The sequence below is a fragment of the Chelonia mydas genome, chromosome 9 (assembly GCF_015237465.2).
Source record: "Chelonia mydas isolate rCheMyd1 chromosome 9, rCheMyd1.pri.v2, whole genome shotgun sequence".
NCBI classification, from domain to species: domain Eukaryota; kingdom Metazoa; phylum Chordata; order Testudines; family Cheloniidae; genus Chelonia; species Chelonia mydas.
Window position 1 is genome coordinate 94,601,441 of NC_057855.1, and position 21,488 is coordinate 94,622,928.

The 21,488-nt window shown below is 42.4% G+C and overlaps 1 protein-coding gene across 5 annotated transcripts in view; it reads left to right on the forward strand.

The window, feature by feature from the left end:
• ATP11C (ATPase phospholipid transporting 11C) overlaps window positions 1-21,488 on the forward strand; it is a 119,089-nt gene that overhangs the window by 86,794 nt on the left and 10,807 nt on the right. For all 5 annotated transcript variants that reach the window (XM_037908068.2, XM_043521775.1, XM_043521777.1 and 2 more), the window contains exons 18-28: window positions 151-332; window positions 1,772-2,035; window positions 2,501-2,675; window positions 4,182-4,284; window positions 6,521-6,666; window positions 7,142-7,201; window positions 8,840-8,967; window positions 11,941-12,076; window positions 13,481-13,546; window positions 14,602-14,705; window positions 18,943-19,096. In XM_037908068.2, the coding sequence (XP_037763996.1) occupies window positions 151-332; window positions 1,772-2,035; window positions 2,501-2,675; window positions 4,182-4,284; window positions 6,521-6,666; window positions 7,142-7,201; window positions 8,840-8,967; window positions 11,941-12,076; window positions 13,481-13,546; window positions 14,602-14,705; window positions 18,943-19,096 (1,518 nt within the window). The remainder of the gene's footprint in view (window positions 1-150; window positions 333-1,771; window positions 2,036-2,500; window positions 2,676-4,181; window positions 4,285-6,520; window positions 6,667-7,141; window positions 7,202-8,839; window positions 8,968-11,940; window positions 12,077-13,480; window positions 13,547-14,601; window positions 14,706-18,942; window positions 19,097-21,488) is intronic.

Below are 21,488 nucleotides of genomic sequence, written 5' to 3' on the forward strand. Positions count from 1 at the left end.
AAATGGTCCTTAAGATGTAGAATCACTTCTAACATTGGACCCAATCTTTGCAGGCACTGAGTGACCTGTAGAAGCAGAAAGTAAAAATTCTAAGGTCGGGGCTGTTTAAGATGTGTTTTTTAGTGCACATATCCACTTCTCTGTTTCAAGGATGGATATCGAACCCTTTGTGTGGCCTTCAAAGAACTAACTCAAGAGGACTATAAAAAAATTGATGGACAGCTCAGTGAAGCAAAAATGGCTTTACAGGACAGAGAAGAAAAGATGGCCAGGATTTTTGATGACATAGAGACCGACATGCATTTGATTGGGGCTACTGCTGTGGAAGACAGGTAAGACGGTGGCAAGCAAGCAGATGAAATGTGAATGCCGTAGCTGTTCAGAACAGCGTAGTCTGTATCTCCCTCAGTCTGAAATTACCCTGAGAGTAATTTCAGGACAACGAGGGAAGGGTGGGTGAACGACCAAAGTGAGACCATTGAGCAGCGGTCTGTGCCGTAACAATCCACCACGGTGCTTATTGAAAGCTATGTGCTGGTCCTAAGAAGAAGACAGAATGTCTAAAGCAATTATTTCCTGGCACGTCCCAAAACCAATTGCCTATTTGCTAAAAATATACTGGTTTAAACAGTAAGTACTCTAACATTTTAATCAATAAATCCTACATTTTCAGAAAAGCATGCAGCATTGTGCCCCTAATTTATGTACCAAACCAATACAAACTCAGGTGCAGTTACAGTAACTGTATGTGTAAATTAGGCTGTCGTTTATTTTTCACTCTGCGTTTTATGGCAGTAGTCAAAGAGTCGGGTGAAGTGACTGAATGTAGGACTAGGAACTGCTACGTTCTAATCCTGGCTCTAACCCTAAATCCTTCTGGCCATGCCTGCACAGCAAAGAACCCCTCAGGGCAGCACGTCGCATGAGTCTGTGTAGACATTCAGGCTTCAGCTGGAGCTCTGGGTCTGAAACCCGCCCCCTTCTCCATGCTCTGAGACTCGCTGCCTGTTTTCTGGGGAGGGGAGGTGGGGGTGGGAGTTGCCATATAGATTTAACCTCTGTGACCTAGAGCAAACAATTTAACATCTCTCCCTCATCTTTCCCAAATGTAAAATGAGGAAAGCTGTCAGCTTTTGTGGATTAAATGGTTAACGTTTGCTGAAATAAATAGGATTTATTACGTGAAAAGTATTGTTATTGGACCCATTCCTGAAGCCCATCCTGGGTCTAACTGCCCATCAAACTTTACCCCACACTCTGCCACACAAAACTCCCACCTACTTTCCTACAGGAATTTGTTCAGAGGGTGCTGCAATAGAGTCAGACTTCTTTCAGTTTAAAGTTTATCTGAAAGCTGCCTTGCTGGGTGGGTTTTTTGATTCAACCACGTGCAAAGTGTGATACATAGCACTGGTGGTATTAACGTCCGCTGGTGAAGTACTATGCTGGTTTTAGCTAGAGATGACATGGTTGGTACATAAGTCATTCTTTGGTAAACAACATGTGGGTTTATTTGCTCCCAGTGGAAATGCTTAGCAATCTGTAAGCCATACTCACGTAGTGTGGGACTTTTATCCCCCTCTAGTAGCTAGGGTGGTTTGTCTGCTGCTGCTTCTAGGTCATTTATCTGAGGCAGTAAAGGCTGATGCTTTTCAGATCTAGATCCTCCCCAGGCTCATTGTAACACGCACAAATCATTCTCCATGAATTCTGAGGAGAAATGGTATTTTTAAGGTAAATGAGATGGCTAATGTATTGCCTCAATGTACAGACTTCAGGAGCACGCAGCGGAAACCATCGAGGCCCTGCAAACAGCAGGCATGAAAGTCTGGGTGCTTACTGGGGACAAGATGGAAACTGCAAAATCTACCTGCTATGCCTCCAGGCTCTTCCAGACAAACACCGAATTACTGGAGCTGACCGCAAAAACGATGGGAGACAGCAACAGGAAAGAGGATCGATTACACGAGCTGTTGTTAGAGTATCATAAAAAGCTGCTGCAGGATTTCTCCAAAAATAGCGGAAAGCTTAAAAGGTGCGAGTGAGCATGTGGGCAGTTTATGTCTGGATAACTGCCCTCGGTGAAGATGCTTAGAAGGAAGGGTCCTTTTGCCTCGGTCCTGCAATTCCATATATGCAGAGGAAGAGCTCTGGATTTCAGGGGGACTGCTTGTGGGGATGATTGTCCCTCACCTGAATCACATTATAGGCAGAGAGGCCCCAATCCTGCAACAGTTCCCGGCTTTCCTATTTTTCAAACATAACTGTGCAGTACTTGGGCATGCCCTGTTTGTCCTTTTAAATCCAAGCCGTTTGAGTTAACTGAGCACGCGCACACTCACACATGCACACGCTCACGCACACTCACCTCCAGCAACCAGACCTGTTTACATTTAGAAACCATTTCTTTGTTGCTCAGATAACACAGAAACGACTAAATTGACTTCTTTGAAACGTAAGGCTCAGACTTTCAAGTCGTCTTTTTCTGTTTGTATTATAGAAGCTGGACAGTGAGTCAAGAATATGGACTGATTGTAGATGGCTCGACGCTGTCGCTGATATTAAATCCTTCCCAGGATTCCAGTTCCAGTAATTACAAAAGCATTTTTCTACAGATTTGCCTGAAATGTGCTGCAGTTCTATGTTGTCGGATGGCTCCTTTGCAGAAAGCCCAGGTAGGTGCTATCGGTACGTTGATGGGCTCATTTTGCAGGAGGCAGCGGCTACATGCTGTTTTGAGTGTTACTTGCAGCACACTTCAGTAGTTAAAACAACTAAGCAGTTTGGATCATAGCTCCAAACTTTCCAATCTCCGTGTGTATAGAGGGGTTCCATAATCCATATTTAGGCATCTATACGCAGTGGTTTGATTTTTTTCAGAGGTGCTGGACACATGTTGCACGGGCTATAAGTCAGTGCAGAACTTGGCTCCTTGACAGGCTGCAAGCTGGGCCAGCAGCTGTCTTCCAATACCTAAGCACAGGTAATGCTCCAGAATGTATTTGCTCTAGATGCAAAAGGTTCCCACCGGAAACAAGGCTAAGTGGTTACTCTGCATGTGAGAAACAATTGTTCTATACCTTAAAGTGAAGCTGTCTTGTTGTATACAAGTAAAACCTCTTAATTTAAAAAAAAAAAGGAAAAGGAAAAAATCACGTAAGTATGAAAAATGTGTACCATGCAACTGGACCTTCAGCGAGTGCGATCTGATTTCCTTTTCCAAAGGACAGATGCTACCAGAGGTATTTCGGCAAGTCTATTATAAACCCTCTGATGACTTTGATTTAACAGACTGTCTCCTGAACCATGAAATTTAACAAAAATCACTTATCTGACTCTTTTTTTATTTTATTTTTTGGCCGTGTTGGAGCCTTTTCCGTGCTGTGGTGTATTTCTGCCACAATCTTGTTTTTCATAGATGTACAGACTGTTTCCTGAAACTATTTTTACAAAAGCTTTGATGTTCAACTCACCTATAAATAAAGGGACAGACTAATCTATTTAATTCCATTCCAAGCTCAGAGAACTGGATTTTCTGACTTTTCCACAACAGCTGATTAAAGTGTCAAAAAGGGCATAAACCGTGTATTTCCTGCACTGCTCTAGGTACGTAGGATGTGACCAGCTGTGACATGGCTTAGTGCCACATGTGGGAGTCGCCTCCTTGTAACTGAGGGCAGAGTCTGACATTTGGAATGGAAGGAAGGGTACTACTGATTTATATCCCGGCATTTCAGCTCTACAAAGTTAATTCCAGCGCCAGCTCTTGGTGATGACCATGATAAAACTCCCATTGGCTTCAGTGGGATTATTTCAGGCCTCGATCTTAAACTGCTTAAAAGGGAAAAGAGGGGGAAAACATAGACCCGTTGCAGTTCGCTTGGCCGCAGTTGGATTGTGTTAACTGGAATTGGATGTAGTTGGGTGGGCTTTTAGGACAACTAGAAAATCCTCACAGGCTTTAAAATGAAGGCTGCACTGAATCTCAACCCGGTGTGAATTAGTTTGAATCACTTTGTTGAAAAGCTGATCTGGCTTACTTTTTTCAACCAGAAAAAACACTTGTGAGGCTGTTGTCTCCTGGCCAGTACTGTATGTGCTGAGTTATTCAAGAGTGCTTGAAAGAACGGTTGACTCTTTGGACATTTCTGCTGACCTGTTGTGTATTTGAATTTTTTTAGATTGTTAAAATGGTGAAAAACACCAAGGGCAATCCAATAACACTATCAGTAGGAGACGGTGCCAATGATGTTAGCATGATCTTGGAAGCACATGTCGGAATAGGTGAGAAATGTGTGGAAATCATAATACCTCACTCTAGTACAGCTCCTTCCATCAATAGCTCTCAAAGCGCTTCACAAAGGAGCTCAGTATCATTAGCCCTTTTTTACAGATGGTGAAACTGAGGCACAGAGAAGGCATGTGACTTTCCCAAGGTGACCCAGCAGGTCAATGGCAGAGCTGGGAATAGACCCCAGGTCTCTGGAGTCCCTTTCTACTAGGCCACACTGCCTCCTCATAAGAAGAAAATAAGTAAAATACAAAATAGATAGAATATACTATGGCCTTTAAGCCTTGTAGTTGGAAAATAATGTATGGAAATGTAGAAGCTGATGGTTTGTTTACTTGATATAGAGTAAAACAGGGCATCAGACCCATTAGTGCCCCAGAGGCACTTCTGAAAACTTTGCCCAAGTCTGTTTAGCCTACAGACTTGCCTATTTATTGTTCAGTTCACGCCTTCGCTTTCACATGGCCTGACCTTGCTCCCATTGCAGTCATTGACAAAACTCCCTCTGAATAAAGCAGGAGCCAAATCAGACCCATGAAGCGTTGATGCTAGATCCTTGATGCATCGAATTATCTTTAAACGCATGGCTCTACACTCTTTGTGCAGCGTACAGGGATTTGCCAGGGATTTTCTGGTAACAGGGAGTGCCTGTCCAGTTTCCCACTGCTGAAAATATGAGAGAGCTGTCCAATGAAAGGTTTTAAACATGTTCTGCCTGTACCATGTTTGCAAGATGAGAAATCAATTCTTAAGGGTTTAGATTACAGGATTGTAAAATATAACGACTGTTCTGAATGCTAAGGGTTAAATCCAGGGCCCATTAAAGCCGATGGGAGTTTTTGCCATTGACTTCAAAATAACCAGGATTTCTCCCGAAGAAAATATTTGCTTCTTGCTTGAGGTACATGGGAAACTTTTATTTAAAGTAAGATGCCGATTTATAAGTAAATAAGCTACATTTTCCATTCAGAAAATACAGGGCCCAATTCAGGGGTCATGCAAATTGCATGGATCAGTTTGTCAGACAGCAGATTTAAGGGGCAAAATAATGCTTTCGCATCAATTTGGCAATCAGTATAAAATGAGTGCAATTTCAATGTCAAATTGTTGCAAGGAGAGAATGTAGCAGTCAAAGCGATGAAGGTGTGAGATAATATTGGTTCATTCCCGCTTTCTTGCACCTTTCTCTGGCTTTTCCTGTTGTATCCCCCTCAAGCCCAGTTCTGTTCCCCTTTTGAAATCAATGGAGATTTGCTGTTGATGGCAATGGAAACAGGACTGGGCACCAGGTTAGACCAAATGTATAACTTTCTCTACTCATCTCATCATTGCTAGCTTTGGGCCTGAAAACTTAATTGGATTAGCACCTGATTAGCCCAGGTGTGCTGAAATTGGCCTATATTCTTTAACTGGATGTTTGTAAATTCACTGGAATGCTGTTTTGCTGCCTACAGCTGGTTGTAATTCACCACAGTGGATCAAAATCTACTTTCCAAAGATTGATTTCCAATGATGTTAATGTGTTCGCCCCTTTCTTATGACTGATCTCATGTTGAAACCAATCTGAGATTTTCTCCAATGCTGCCAGAGGTAGTAGAAACATTAGAGAACTTGACTGTCACTGAGACGGGAAGGATGGAAGAGAAAAGATGGGGTCATCCTTCCTGGCCATTGAAATGACCTCCTCATTAAATGTACCTGTCAGTTGAACAAAATCAGCTGTCTTGAGCTCAGCTATATAAGGGGGGAAGGCTTAGTATTCTAAGTATCTGCAGTGAAATAACTAGAATGCATAGAACTACGTGTTTAAATGCTGGCAAGGATGCAGGCAAAACTCAACTCCCACTCTTTAATCATCTGATAAACTCCATTCCTTGCAGTTTATTTTGTTAGGGCCTGCTGGATAAGAACTTCAAAATAAAAGACCTTACTGTTGTGAAGGACAGTAATGATCCTTGGAGAGTTAGGATTTTACTTCCTAGTTCACTTGTCTGGTGATCTCCGCCCCAGAATGGCACTGTTGTTTTGAATGGCAATCTGCCGAACACGTTGGGATCCTTGGGGAGGTGACAAGTGCTTCCTTCATATAAACATTATGAAATCGGCAAGTCTTTTTTTGTATATATATTGTAGTTTGGAACGTTAAACTGTGTTGGCAAATCAAGTGGCTGGTCTGAATCTAAATTCCAGCACCCTGTCAATCACTCACCACATTTATGTGTCATTCAGGTATAAAAGGCAAAGAAGGTCGTCAGGCAGCAAGAAACAGTGACTATGCTGTGCCGAGGTTTAAGCATTTAAGAAAATTGTTACTAGGACACGGGCATTTATATTACGTGAGAATAGCACACCTTGTACAGTATTTCTTCTATAAGGTAAGGATTTCCAGTCAGCTAACAAAGCTTGTGTCATTGAACACTACTCGGGCATTTTCCCTGACCAATTGCAAAGCCCACTAAAGTTTGTTTTGTAGTACTTTTTTGTAATTCATTTTTCTTTGTAGCTTTAAAAAAATACATCATTAGTGGTATAGTTAGTAATATATGTCTTACGGTTACGGGCTGTACACAATCTGTGTGTTAATCTTCTGCTGTAGGGCTTGTTCCAGTGCCCACTGTAAATATTAAAGCTGTATTGTTTGTCTTTCCATAGCAACAAAGAGATGGTCCAAAGAGTTTACAATCCAAATAGTATTAGCTTCATGTCTCGTAGCCAAATTTTTAGCCTTAAATGTTTGCTATATGATCATACAGTAAATGTGAAGCATAATTCAGATTTATATTTAAAAATCAAACGGCTCTTAAGAACACAAGATGCTTCTCTATTAAGATTTGTCTCTACTTTTTCTAGAACCTTTGCTTCATTTTACCACAATTTTTATACCAGTTCTTCTGTGGATTCTCACAACAGGTATGTTCCAATAACAAGTTGATAAAAATACACTCTAAACTGTCAGAAAGTGAAATTCCATAGTTGAGATTTGGTTTTGTTATCCTGCGTGCTCTCCACCTAACTTTATCAAAGATGCCACTTAATGGAAACTGTAATCTAATTGCTAAGCACCAGATTTGGAACATTAAATATTTGAGGTATAACTTTTTTGTTTAAAAAAGAATTTCCGAACTGTTCTTTCTCTTTTTTCCAACCATGCACAGGTGGGCATTTTCCAAAAGTAAGAAGAGAACGTTTTTAGAAAGTCTTGCTATTAACTCATGTTGACATCACTTCCTCTATTTTATAAAAGAACAAAGCCACAGTATTGTATCTCCTTGTACTAAAAATGTCTCTTACAGACTAGGTAGAGGAGCTTATTTTTTAACAACAAGCTTTAAAATAATGAACCCGTTGAGGACCTAGTCTCAAATAAAATAGTGAACCTGTCTTCGACCTAGTCCAAATGAGTGCCTCAGCTGTGTAGAACGTTTTGCCCAGCTGTGTAGAACTTTGTGACAGGTGGGATGATGTGACCAACATAAAAAACAAAAAAGGTTTTGGAACAACAGTTTGGGGTTCCTGTGCTCATTTGTGCATTTGTTTGTTGTCTCTGGGTTGCCCCAGGAGCAATCAGAAGGAAGAGCAAAACCATTCAGGCAATTGGAAAATGACTTCCATTGAAACAAAAAGAGGCTTTTCTTGGTCGTAGTCTAACAAGGAATCTTTCAGAGAGCAGGTGCCGAGGACAGAACATGTGCATTTGTTAAAGTGGTTTAGGAGGTCTCAGCTCTATTAATTAGAATCCAAACAAGAGAGCAGCTGTTGACAAGGTAGGAAGTGGCTGCTCTAAAATCACTTTGCCTCCTACCTTCCCATGCTGCACTCCTAAAACAATAAGTCCAAGATTTTAACCAGGCCACTTTAATTTGTTAATCCCATGGGCTCAACTGCTCTTTAATTACAACCTAAAAAGGCTTGCTTCACTGACAAAGCCTCCCATGTATGCTCTCAAGCTCAACTTTCCAGTGGTCCTCATTGAACCTGAGCGAAAAGACTGGGAACATAATGAAAGTGGCTGAAAGACTGTATTACATTGATACAAATTCAGCCACTGTCTGTTTGAGATCCCTGCTTCTTGGTAATACTCAGAATGACAGCCACATCACTCTTAGACTTCTTTTCGAGTTGCTTTTATACTTGACCTTCCAGCTCCCATATTAAAGGTGAAGAATGAGACTGCAGGGGAGTGTTTGTTTGATTAACAGAAGGAACCTCATTTTAAATTTGGAATCTGAAAGTATCACTGGGCTGGATCCAGCAGCCATCAAGCTTGCTGGGAATTTGCCTTTTGACTTCAGTTGGGGCAGAAACAGGACTTTTGTCATTAAAAGGTAACAGCGGTAAAGGCAAATACAACTTGCCTTTAACCCTGTTGCCTTCAAGCATGAATTGGGCTAAATTAGTCATTTGTTTGTTGCTTTGACAAGAATATGAACTGTCCTGTGTGTGTGGAGGGTAAGAATAGGAAAGCTTTTTCTCTTTTTAGTGGGAAATTTTTAAAGTAAAGGGGGACATTTCTGTTAATATTATTCACTCCCTTCTGCCGTTTTTAAGCCTCTGTATGATGCTGCTTACCTTACAATGTACAACATCTGCTTCACATCACTGCCTATCCTGGCCTACAGTCTACTGGAGCAGCATATCAACATTGAAACTCTGACCTCAGATCCAAGATTGTATATGTAAGTAACAAAGGGTATTGCAAGTTCCCAGCATGCTCTTGCCATTAACTTTCTGGCAGAGATTAAGGCTTGTTAGTAAGATTAATTTTGCAACGTTTGACACTGTTGATCTCCAGACGCTCCGGTCCCGCCTCTGTGAAGTGGCAGGAGGGAACGGAAGAGTACCGAAAAGGCTCAGGTCCTTCTGTCTCTTGAGATGAGTCTTGGAACTAGCGTGTTACTCTGAGGTCCTGTGGCTTATCTGTAGTCATTTTGAAGGGGCCCTTATTCACTGTAGCATTCTCCAATCCATTTAAACAAGGCAGAAGCTCATTGCTGTATCGGTGCAAAAGTGTGCCGGGCTATGACTGCAGTTTCACTTTCCGTGGGAAAGGGAAATTAGGGAGCATGCCCCTCTGCTGCTGTGTCTTGTACAAAGTGGGTATTATTCCTGAGTCAGCCAGTGACATGCGAGCAGGTGATGGGAGTGCGGAAGGCATGTCATGATGAGGAGAGAAGAGATGCACTCACTCAAAGAGATGCATATTTCTGAAAGTCTGGCATGTAGGGAGCTAGATCCTTACTTGGTGTTAATTTATTCCCAATCCTCCCCATGTCTTCCTACATTTCCCCCAACAAGGCCTTAATCCGCACTTCAGGTGCTAAATGCCAAAGACTTTTGTCCCACAACAGCTTTCAGGAACAAAGTATAAACATTGCTAGGGAAAAGTGCTGGTTAATAGAAGTCTTTCTTTTCTGGGGGGTTGCCACCTTCCTTAGTAAAGGCTATCAGAGAGCCTATGGTTTTTCATGGGAGACCAAATGCATAGATTCTCCAATCTTCTCTCTCTCTCTCTCTCCCTCTCCTTCCTCTCCACCAGCCGCTGGTGTACACGCACACCTGTCGCAATCCCTTTATCACTGGCTAAAGGAGGCACTTTGTTCTCAGACTCTCTTATTAACATACTGTCAGCACACAGTTGATCCCAGTTTTCCTGTTGCCCATGCCCACAAGTAAACTGCAGAGATTATCATCCGCATTTAGAGTGAAACAAATTCAGGGTTGCGCCTTTCTTTTCTATTCGGGGTCTTACGCTGTGACTATCACTGTGGTATTAATGCAGGACAGGAAAGTGCGCCAAGCTGTATGGCTGGCATCTGTCATGGTAGCAGCGACCTGTTCGAGCCAACAGCCCTGTCCCAGACAGGAGCCAGCTATCACTATTCACCAGGCGCTCGTGTGGAGTCAGAATGTAATCTGCCTTAGATCTCAAAAAGGAAACGTATGCGATGGACTTTGCCTGCTTTCGAAATAGGTACTCAAGTGTCTGACTGGCAAATGTCCTCTGCTACCCTCCTTCCATTTGGCAAAACACCATGGCATGTTTTTAGACCCTTGCTGAATACTGTGTAGCAAATGCACTCACCTGACTGGCTAGGGAATGGTGAGAATACAAAGGGAGGCGAGCCCGAAGAAAAACAAATTAATTTTACAAGAAGCTGGCTCTAATTTGAATCCTCGTGACTTTGCCTGTGTGGCTGACTACAAAGTGACTGCAGTGCAACTGCTGTAGACAGTGCCGGGTGGCTGCTCTGCAGAGCTTGAATTTTGAGCCACTATATTTGTTAGTCTCGAAGGTGCCACAAGTACTCCTTTTCTTTTTATAAAAATCCTGTGAATGGAAAAGTGCTGCAGGACATCAATGCAAAGACAAAATAAAACGTGCAGGAAAGAAGCTCTGATGATTTTCCTGACCCCAAGTGTTAGCCCTGTTACGAAACGACCTTCTCTCAGAAACACAAATTACAGAACGTCTTCCTCTTTCGGCTTATTATTGCATTGCCTTTGCCACATCATAATTGGACTGAAGTAAGCCTCTGTGTTATGAACAATAAATATAGTTCAGTGCCACAGCTGTTTGCAGAATCCAGCCTGCTGGAAATTGAAGTAATACATTTATAGTTATAAGGGAAGGGGGGGGTGGGGAAGGTGCTGTTTTTCACTTACATGCTGGGTTTTTGTTTTGTTTTTTCTAGCTCCAGCTAACCCTCCAAATCCCAGCAATAATAAGAATAATAAAAAGACTATGAAAGCTTCTCTTGAATGGGGGTGTATATTTGCTAGAGATTTTGGGAGAACCTGTTTTTTTCTATCCAGCAACTGTTACTTATAGATGGCAGTAATCAAAGCCTGCAGTGCTTGGAATCTCTCCGTTCCTCTAGTATATGTGCATTGTTCTGGGATCCTTTGGAAATGGACAAGAAGGAACAGAAGGAATGGTACACTGAGATATTCCACCAGAGGGAGCTCATTTCTACAACAACATCAGCAGAGCCCTCTGTGAAAGTGTCCCAGAGCCCTGTAACGACTGTTGTTTTAAGTGCCAGATCTTGTATCTAAATTAACCCCGCCCCAACAAATCCAACAAAATCCCCCATGTTCATGTACATTTTGCATACAGTTCAGCAGGTTGCTGTCAGCCCGAGCATTTTCCTTAACAAAGGAAAGGAGCTAGCTCCACAATATCTAGGATTAATGTTTCTGAACTTGAGGAAATTTACCTTTTGAAAAATGTAGATTAGGCGGGAGCAAATGGCGAGGGGCTAGCAATTCATTTGATCATGTCAATTACTCCTTTATTACTGCCCTCTTTTAAAATTCAGCTGTTGAAATTTACAGGTGCTAAGTTTTGCAGTAGTTTTGTAACATGGGAATAGAATAATAGCGCAACCCACTGTCTTCAGTTTGGACTGCATCAGGGTTTGAAGTGACTTCTCTAGAAGTGAAAGGGGGGAAATGCATTAATATGCTGAGCCACAGCGGTCATAGCTTTCTCAGATAGTTTGTGCTCTCTCCCGAGAGTGAGACACTCACTTTTGTGTCACACAAATCTCGCCACCAAAATGAAGGGCCTGATTCAACCCCCACTGAAGCCAGTGGAAAGACTCTGAACAAGTGAAAGTGATTTTTCGTGCCACTCTGTTTCTTGACAGGAAAATTTCCGATAATGCCATGTTACAGTGGAAGCCTTTCTTATACTGGACCTTTCTAGGCACCTTTGAAGGACTTGTGTTTTTCTTTGGAGTTTACTTTCTTTTTCAAAATTCATCATTAGAAGATAATGGAAAGGTAAAAAAAATAAAAATAAAAACCCGTTGAGTATATTAGTGTGTGTGTTTCTGTACACGTTGTATAGTATGTGTATGTATCAGTCAGTGGAATGTGTCTGGAGTCTTGTCTTATGATGTAGTCATGAGTTCCCTTAGTAGAGCAGGAATAATTTAGATCTGTAAACCAAATTAGGAAAGATTTTTTTTTTTTTTATTCTCTGTATGTGAAGCCTCTTCCAGCTTGCCATGTAAACAATTTAGAAATGGTTATGCTGTCTGGTACAACAACCCCATATACAAATGTGATTGCTGTCAAACCCATGAGACCATCTCCTACTTAGACTTGGCACAAAACTTCTAGGGGGAGTTCTGTGTGCAGAATGATAGCAGGATGAGGCCCGTCAACTTCAAACCTTCTGGTTTGTCGTGAAACTTAACCATGCCAAAGGAGCTCTTTCGAAAGTTGATATTCTGAGAGAAGCTATTGGATTGTGGGTTGATTTCATGTAGATCTAAAACACGTATCATAGAATGTTTGGAAAAGTTTTATGAGTTTCATTTTATAACACAGTTAACTCAGTGTACTGGAATTGCAACACCCTTACGTACGTCAAGGGTGACTTTCTATTATCATTCTTGTTCTGTTCAAATGAATTTGTTTTGTGCTAGTATGCTCTGTAAATGAGTTGAGAGGCTGAGTCTGCGTGACTCTCTGAAAACGAGCTAAGTGGGTATGTCTTGTTTTGTAACTACTTAGGACTGTAAGGACTACTACCAGCTATTAATCATAATATCCATGTATGTTCGATTGAATCCTTTTTCGCTCCTATTAACTTTAATTTTTTTGCATTTTTTAAAACTTTTGCATTTCACTTTCTGTTTTAATGTATGCATTCAGATCTTGACAGCCTGTGGTAAGCATCTGTCCCATTCATTGCCATCATTCGGATATATATGCAGTATCTGCTTTTTCTTTGTTGTGCGTAGTCACTAGATCTGCAAACAAGCAAACTCAGAATATTCTAGTTTGAAAATATCAATCAGTATGTTCAGCAAATGGAACAAAGTTACACGAAAAGTGCGGCTACTGTTATGGGTTCCATATTATAAGAAAGCACAAACTGAGTAAATCACCTAACTACAGGTGGTCCAAGTGACTTACATTCTTGATAAACATGGCTGTTGGTAGAAGATTTTGTTACTGTCACAACAAGTTAATTGTTTGTATGGTACTGCATGGCATAGGAATATTGTAATGGGCAGCTAGCTTTACAAGAGCATATGGTGGCACATAACTTTGTATAGTTGACTCTAAAATAAGTCACTCGACTGAATTTTACCCACTCTAGTTACTAATTGTGTAGTTTGTTTTGTTTTTCCAACAAGACAAAGAGATACATATGACGATTAATGTGTTTTTCAGGTTTTTGGGAACTGGACATTTGGAACTATTGTTTTCACTATATTAGTGTTCACCGTCACTCTGAAGGTTAGAACTTTCCTTTATTTTCAATATGCCATTGAAAGATTATAGCGGAAATAAATTTGTGTGTACGGTAGTGTAAAATTATACACTTTATGCTATAATGTACCAGTGACATTTATTTCCTTAAGGTTTTGGATCTTCGATTCTTATGTATATTTAAAATGTCCATCATTTCTTTACTGTACAGTGTATCTCTCACAATTTATAGTCTCGTCTAGATTTTTCATGGGGTGTGGGTTTGTCCTCTCCCCTAGTACTTACGAATTTGTTCTATTGCCTTTTCTTCCCTACCTTCACCTCTGGGGTTTTCAGCTCAGGAAAGGAGAGAGATACAACAGAAAAATTTTCTTTACCCAGTCTTGGCTCCAGTATTTTTCAATGAGTTGGAGCTCTGCCGTAAAAATACACTTGCCAAATCATAATAATTTAATCATTTGTATTGCAGTAGAACCCAAAGTCTTTATCAAGGATCCAGGGTGCAGTGAACTGTGTGCTATATACAGCCTGCGTTGGCAAAGGGTCAGTCTTTGTCCCCTCGTAATGGTTAGATTACGGTTTGAGGTTTGAGTCTGCTACTGCCTGCCAGTCCATTACCTCAAGCAAGAAAGCATCATGTTGTTACATCCGTCGGCCCCCGGTTTGTTCCCCACAGAATTCCCAGGCATCATTAGGGAAGATGCAGCCCCTTCACCAAAGACCTTACAAGAGTTTTCTGACCCATTGTTCAGAAGAGCAAGTGGTGCGTGTGGGAAGAATATACTCACAACACAGTCATTTCCCAGATGGAGTATTGAGTGGTGTCAGGCGTTTTCAGTGAAGCCTTTCAGTGGTGACTTAAAGCTCATCAGGGAGGGTCTTTTGTTGGTGTTGTGCCAATGTGCAAATCAAGTTTTTTCATTGGTGAACCTTTGCTAAGAGACAATTGACTAGTGAATTTAGACATCTACATGAATGGAAGGAGACTCTACTCCATGTGAAGAAAAATTTGTGATATATATGGCACTGGAGATACACTTTGTAACTAACTACTATTCCATTTGTTGTTTTCACCTATATAGCTAGCGTTAGATACTCGATTCTGGACCTGGATGAACCACTTTGTGATTTGGGGCTCCTTAGCCTTTTATGTCTTTTTCTCGTTCTTTTGGGGAGGAATCATTTGGCAAGTATCTTTCTTCTTTCAATGATTTTTTGTTTTGTCTTTAGGTGAATGAGCTTGCATTGTGTGAAAGAGATGGCCGAATTCATGGGTGTGATGGGACTGCAGGAATCCAGTGATTGTGGGTGGGAAATGTTGTTAATCTAAAATGATAGATCCCTAAAATCAGTAAATAGTTTTAGATAGTATCAGATGCTGATTAATATACAGCAAATAGTGCAAACTGCGTGGAAGAAAATCACCAAGAAGCAGACTGAGCTTAAAGTTGGTCCGTCTGCTAATGAACATCTTTAGATGATGGTTTCCAAATGTGAAACTGTCTTATTTATTGTTTCATGGCAACTGCAGTAATACCTAACTGCTGGGGATGTTTTTTTGTTTTCTGTTTTGTTTTTGTGATGGTGGAATTAGTGATTCATTATCCTTTGAGATAAGTCAAGGAACTCTCACTGTGTATTAACAGAGCTTGTAAAAGCCACTTGCTTGTGGTGATAGTACTTGCTTGGAACGGCTTTCTATCAACCTGTACAGAAGCAAAGCTTACCTTTAAAAACAAAAATGGAGTTTCTAGCCCCTTGGCTGTAAACCTAACCTTTCACATGCGATATGATGCAGAGCTGTCTTCCTCAGTCTTCAGACAGACCTTTCTAATGCTGCTGCTGCTCATGGCTTTCCCATGGTGTAACCAAGTGGAAATTGACGCTGAATCTTGTCAGTTTTCACTGCTGCTACTGTGAGTTCCCTGTGGGAAACAGGGTCACTTAAGAGACCCCGGTTAATTTCCCTACTCCTTAGGGAAAGCTAGTAGGTAGGGTAGTGGAGATCACTATTACTTGAGCAGCAACCAGGGAGCTGTGGGTCATGTGTAGTGGGGTAGGGAAGGTGGGAGAATGGGGGCCTTTCCCTTCCAGTGGCCAGAAGAGTTTGGATTGATCAGACACCTATTCGCTGGGGTCTACAAAAGATGGAGCTTGCAAACAAACGACACGTTGGCGTGAATCCAAGAGCTTTGGTGAAGAAGGGGGGTTTGGTTTCTTACCTGGGGGTATTCTTGGATGTTACGGCCATCATCTTAATTTGTCCTAGTAAATATTTCAAACGCTGTGTGGGTGGATGGGTGACATGGAGGGAGAGAGAGAGAAAATGTAGTGGAGATGAAGCACACACTGTGGGAAAGATGCTAATAGAGGGGGAAGGAGAACAGAGGAAGCAGACAATGGAAATAATGCAGGAATTGATACTCTGTGATACTTCGTAAGGGGGAAAATGTGGAATGAAGCCAGGAAGAGACAGGCCTGTCTCCCATTGACTGCAGTGGGGCCAGGATTTTACCCAACGTGTCTAACAAAAGCAGGTGAACCAGAGTAAACTAAACTTGTTAGGCAACTTTCTATTTAATATGCTTCAGACTGAGTCCCCCTGCAATAAACAGCATTCAGCCATTGTATTCCTTTATTTGGTAGGGACAGCACCCTGAGTTGTAGGCTTTGCCCACAAGCCAGTAGGTGCTGGGTCCATTTTTCAGTCTCTGTCTGCTAATAAACGAGCTCAGGTAACTTTCAGGGCTACGGGCATTGTTTGCTCTGGACTCTAAGATGTTAAACAGATGTTTGTCTGTAATCTTACCAGCTATCTCATTACACTGAAATTCATGAATTTTCCACTGGAGCGTTTACTTTGCATAGCTAAATATTTTGAGCTAATGCTAAACAACTGATGCTTTAGAATTCTTGTCCTCATTTATGTATGAGGCTTCCTTCCCATGCATCTGTCAGTTCCCCTCTGTCATCAGGAGAGGTAGAAAGATACAATTAACCCTCTGGGGGCCTTGAGTCTCTGGACTTCCACCACTAAAAACCATCTCAGAAAGCTCTACTTGAGTCCAAGTTTCAGGTAAAATGATGTATTTTGGGTAACTTTTCTCAATAATAGTTTCCTTAATATTAATGTTCTGTGCATTTTACTGTACAGACTAGACAAGGTAAAACCTCATTTCAGAAGTCAGTGTTTGTCTTTGCTTCTTAGAGATGGCATCAAAATGCCTTGCTCTTAGTATTCAGGGATTAAGATCATAGCAAATGTTAATGACCGAGAAATAGTGAGGAGATAACATATGGGGGAAGCCTTAAAAGCAGTGAAAGCTGATTTGGTCTTGTGGAGATCAGGATAAAATTTTCAGAGTTTTCCTTTTCAAAATGCTATAGGCTCTTTAGACTCTACATTTAATTGAAAGCCAATGGGCTTCGGCTCCCATGTGCCTACTTTTGAAATTGAGACTTGGGCACTTTTGAAAATTCTCCCCCCAGTCAAAAATGAGACGGAAAATAAGGGAATAGGGGTAGGAGAGAAAAACAGGCAGGAAAAATGACAAGCGATGGCCCTCCGAAGAGTCTAATTATTACACACGCGCTACAGTTTGGTTAGGTAATTGAGAATGTCTTCAAAGAGAAGCCGAAGTAAACATGTTTTGAAAAAGCATGAGGTGATTGCAATGTAAGATGAAACTGTGTGTGTTTAGAGAGCAGTAATCCCTGCCTGGGGGGCGTTTTCCAACAAGCAGTTGGAATAGATTCAGGATTAACTTTTTTTACATAATCCCAGAGTTTCTGGCCAGCTGCAAAAATACTGGTCTGACACCAGCACAATCTGAATGTAACATACGCGCATCGGTGCATTTAACGAATGTTTGACCTGATCTAGCTTGTCTGTTGGAAAGATGAGAGGTAACAAAAAGAGACCCTCTCGCTGAGTTCTCTTCTGAGTTTCACCACTTGAAATCAGGGGAAACGACTGATTTCAAGAGTTAGTCTGTTTTTACACTGGTAGAAACAGAGCACGAAGGAGGGATTTTGAAGGAGAAGGTGGTGGCGGCGGCTAACAGGAAAAATGGCAGAGTGTTGCAAGCAAAGCCCGGATACAAGTATGTAGCTGAGACGTAGACGGATACAAAAGGGACATCTAAGGCGGCAGGCGGCCAGAATAGTAACACTCATGAGAGCTGAGGTGCAGACAGTGGCGGGGCTGAGAAGGGCCTTGGAGAACTGGATGAGGAACTGGTAGCTGAAGGTGAAGGGCAGGCAGTGAAGGGATTTGAAGGTGGGAGTGATGTGGTCAGAATAGCAGGAGAGCATGACCTGGCAGCAGCATTTTGGCTGGCTTGGTGGAGAGTAGGATGAAAGGCAGGGAGATGATGGACGCCAGCGTTGCAGGAGTCAAGGAGGAAGGTGTGATACTGAATGCCTGGACAAGGGCTTCAGCTGCTGAGTGGAGAGGGAAGGGCTGCACCTAGAATTGTGGTTTTAGGGGGAAAACAGACATGGTTAGGTGGCCTGTCTGAATGGAGAAGAGGAAAGAGTTTGAATAAGGGCTCGTCTGCCCAAAGATTTAGTTCACGGCAAGCTGGGCTGTGAATCTACCCCATACCAGCAATGCGCAATAACTCTTTATTACTGAGCTTTTATCTGCTTTCCTTACAAAGAGGACTAGATCAAAGGGCACGAATGAACTGTTAATGTGCATCAGCAGGGTCTACGTAGGCAGTTGAAGTGTGGGAGCAGATTCAAATCCCAGCTTGCCACAGACTCAGTGTTTGTGTAGACAAGCCCTAAAACATCACGTTCCAGGGAGGGCAGTGACACGTCTGCCTATGATTGAGAAGAGGAGGGGGAAGCTGTGGGTCCACACAGGGTGGCCAGCAGGAGGTATGGGACTGTCAGAGGTGGGAGACTAAATAGTGAGGGAGATTCAGGAGCCCTCAGCATGGATAATGGTGATTGAAACTACATCAAGTAGGGGCAAAAGCTGACTGTCTGAGAGACACACAGCAGCAGAGCAGAGAAGGAGTTGCTGATGTAGAAGTAAGAGGAGAAGAATCAGGAGAGAATTCAAGGATGGAGCTGGAGAGTGACTGTGACAAACAGTGTCTGGCTTGGAGGATGGCGTTGGAAAAGAAGCTCCAAGCCTTTGCTGGGAGGGAGCTACTACTTGCTTCTAGAGCAGTTTCAGTAGATTGCGGAGCAACCAGATGAGAATTAGAAGAGAGAGTAAAATAAAAGCAGCGGCAACGGGGATCTTTGCAGGCACAAGCGCTGCCCTCTTTACACATGCAGACATCCCCCTTCCTCCTCCATATGAAAATGTGTCCCGTGAAAGTGCTAGTCTTCATTTGAATCTCACCTCGCTGGAAAACTGCCGTGGCTGATTGTATTGTCTGAGCCTGTTTGTATCCCTTCTCTTTCAGGCCTTTCTTGAAGCAGCAACGAATGTATTTTATATTTGCTCATATGGTGACGTCCATCTCAGCCTGGCTGGCCATAGTTCTCCTTATCTTTATCAGCCTTTTCCCGGAGATTCTTCTAGTAGTTTTAAAAAATGCGAAAAGGAAAAACCATCAGGTAAGGAATGAGCGAATATACCACAACACTTCCCTTGTTTGGAAGAGGCGCGTCCGTTCTTCTAAACACCTGAGAGACTTCAGGGTAGCAATGCACCATTTGCACCTAGTGAGAGGCTCCCTGTCTCTCATTGTGTCACTCCTGTGTCATTGTGTCATTCCACCACCTCCCTAGGTAACGCATTCCAGTGCTTCACCACCCTCCTAGTGAAATAGTGTTTCCTAATGTCTAACCTAGACCTCCCCCACTGTAACTTGAGCCCACTGCTCCACGTTCTGTCATCTGCCACCACGGAGAACAGCCTAGCGCCATCCTCTTTGGAATCCCCTTTCAGGTAGTTGAAAGCAGCTATCAAATCTCCCCTCACTCTTCTCTTCTGCAGACTACATAACCCCACTTCCCTCAGCCTCTCCTCATAAGTCATAAAAAGAAAAGGAGTACTTGTGGCACCTTAGAGACTAACCAATTTATTTGAGCATAAGCTTTCGTGAGCTACAGCTCACTTCATCGGATGCATACTGTGGAAAGTGTAGAAGATCTTTTATACGCACAAAGCATGAAAAAATACCTCCGCCCACCCCACTCTTCTGCTGGTAATAGCTTATCTAAAGCGATCACTCTCCTTACAATGTGTATGGTAATCAAGTTGGGCCATTTCCAGCACAAATCCAGGTTTTTTCCCCTGGATTTGTGGTGGAAATGGCCCAACTTGATTATCATACACGTTGTAAGGAGAGTGATCACTTTAGATAAGCTATTACCAGCAGGAGAGTGGGGTGGGGGGAGAGAAAACCTTTTGTAGTGGTAAACACCCATTTTTTCATGCTTTGTGTGTATAAAAAGATCTTCTGTACTTTCCACAGTATGCATCCGATGAAGTGAGCTGTAGCTCACGAAAGCTTATGCTCAAATAAATTGGTTAGTCTCTAAGGTGCCACAAGTACTCCTTTTCTTTTTGCGAATACAGACTAACACGGCTGTTACTCTGAAACCTCTCATAAGTCATGTGCTGTAGCCCCCTGATCATTTTCGTTGCCCTCCACCAGATTCTCTCCAATTTGTCCACATCCCTTCTGTAGTGGGGGGACCAAAACTGTACGCAGTTCTCCAGATGTGGCCTCACCAGTGCCGAATAATCACATCCCTCGATCTGCTGGCAATCCTCGTACTAACGAATACAGCCCAAAATGCCATTGGCCGTCTTGGCAACAAGGGCACACTGCTGACTCATACCCAGCTTCTCATCCACTGTAATCCCCATGGCCTGTTTTACAGCTGGGGAACTGAGACACAGTGGCTAATTGACTTGTCCCGAGATCACACAGGAAGTTTGTGGTGGACCTGGGATTAGAACCCAGTTTTCTAGAGTCCCAGCCTAGAGCCCTAACCACCAGGCTGTCCTCTTTCTTTATCACTACCTGCTGTCTCTTCAAGAAAGACACTGGGTTTTCCCATGCATGATGCAGTTTTTCCTGAAGGCCAGTCTCACTCTGCTAAAAGAAGGGGAAGAGTGGTGGGAGGGGCTGTTTGTAAAATAGAAATTGTCTGCTGCAAGCTTTAATAGTGGTAACTGTCTTTGAATGTTGGTGAAAAGCACCAGTTTATCTTTGCCTACTTCCCCAACATTGAAAGCCAGCCCAGCTGTGGTTAGAAAGTGCATGGAAGATGGTGCAAGAAGGAACAATCAGTTGTACACATACAAAACGGGAAATGACTGCCTAGGAAGGAGTACTGCGGAAAGGGATCTGGGGGTCAGAGTGGACCACAATCTAAACATGAGTCAGCAGTGTAAGACTGTTGCAAAAAAAGCAAACATCATTTTGGGATGTATTAGCTGGAGTGTTGTAAGCAAGACACAAGAAGTAATTCTTCCACTCTACTCCGTGCTGATTAGGCCTCAGCTGGAGTATTGTGTCCAGTTCTGGGCACCACATTTCAGGAAAGATGTTGACAAATTGGAGAAAGTCCAGAGAAGAGCGACAAAAATGATCAAAGGTCTGGAAAACATGACCTATGAGGGATGATTGAAAAAAATTGGTTTGTTTAGTTTGCAGAAGAGAAGACTGAGAGGGGACATCATAACAGTTTTCAAGTACGTAAAAGGTTGTTACAAGGAGGAGGGAGAAGAATTGTTCTTCTTAACCTCTGAAGATAGGACAGGAAGCAATGGGCTTAAATTGCAGCAAGGGAGGTTCAGCTTGGACATTAGGAAAAACTTCCTAACTGTCAGGTAGCTAAGCACTGGAATAAATTGCCTAGGGAGGTTGTGGAATCTCCATCATTGGAGATTTTCAAGAGCAGGTTAGACAGACACCTATCAGTAATGGTCTAGATAATACTTAGTCCTGCCATGAGTGCAGGGGACTGGACTAGATGACATCTTGGGGTCCCT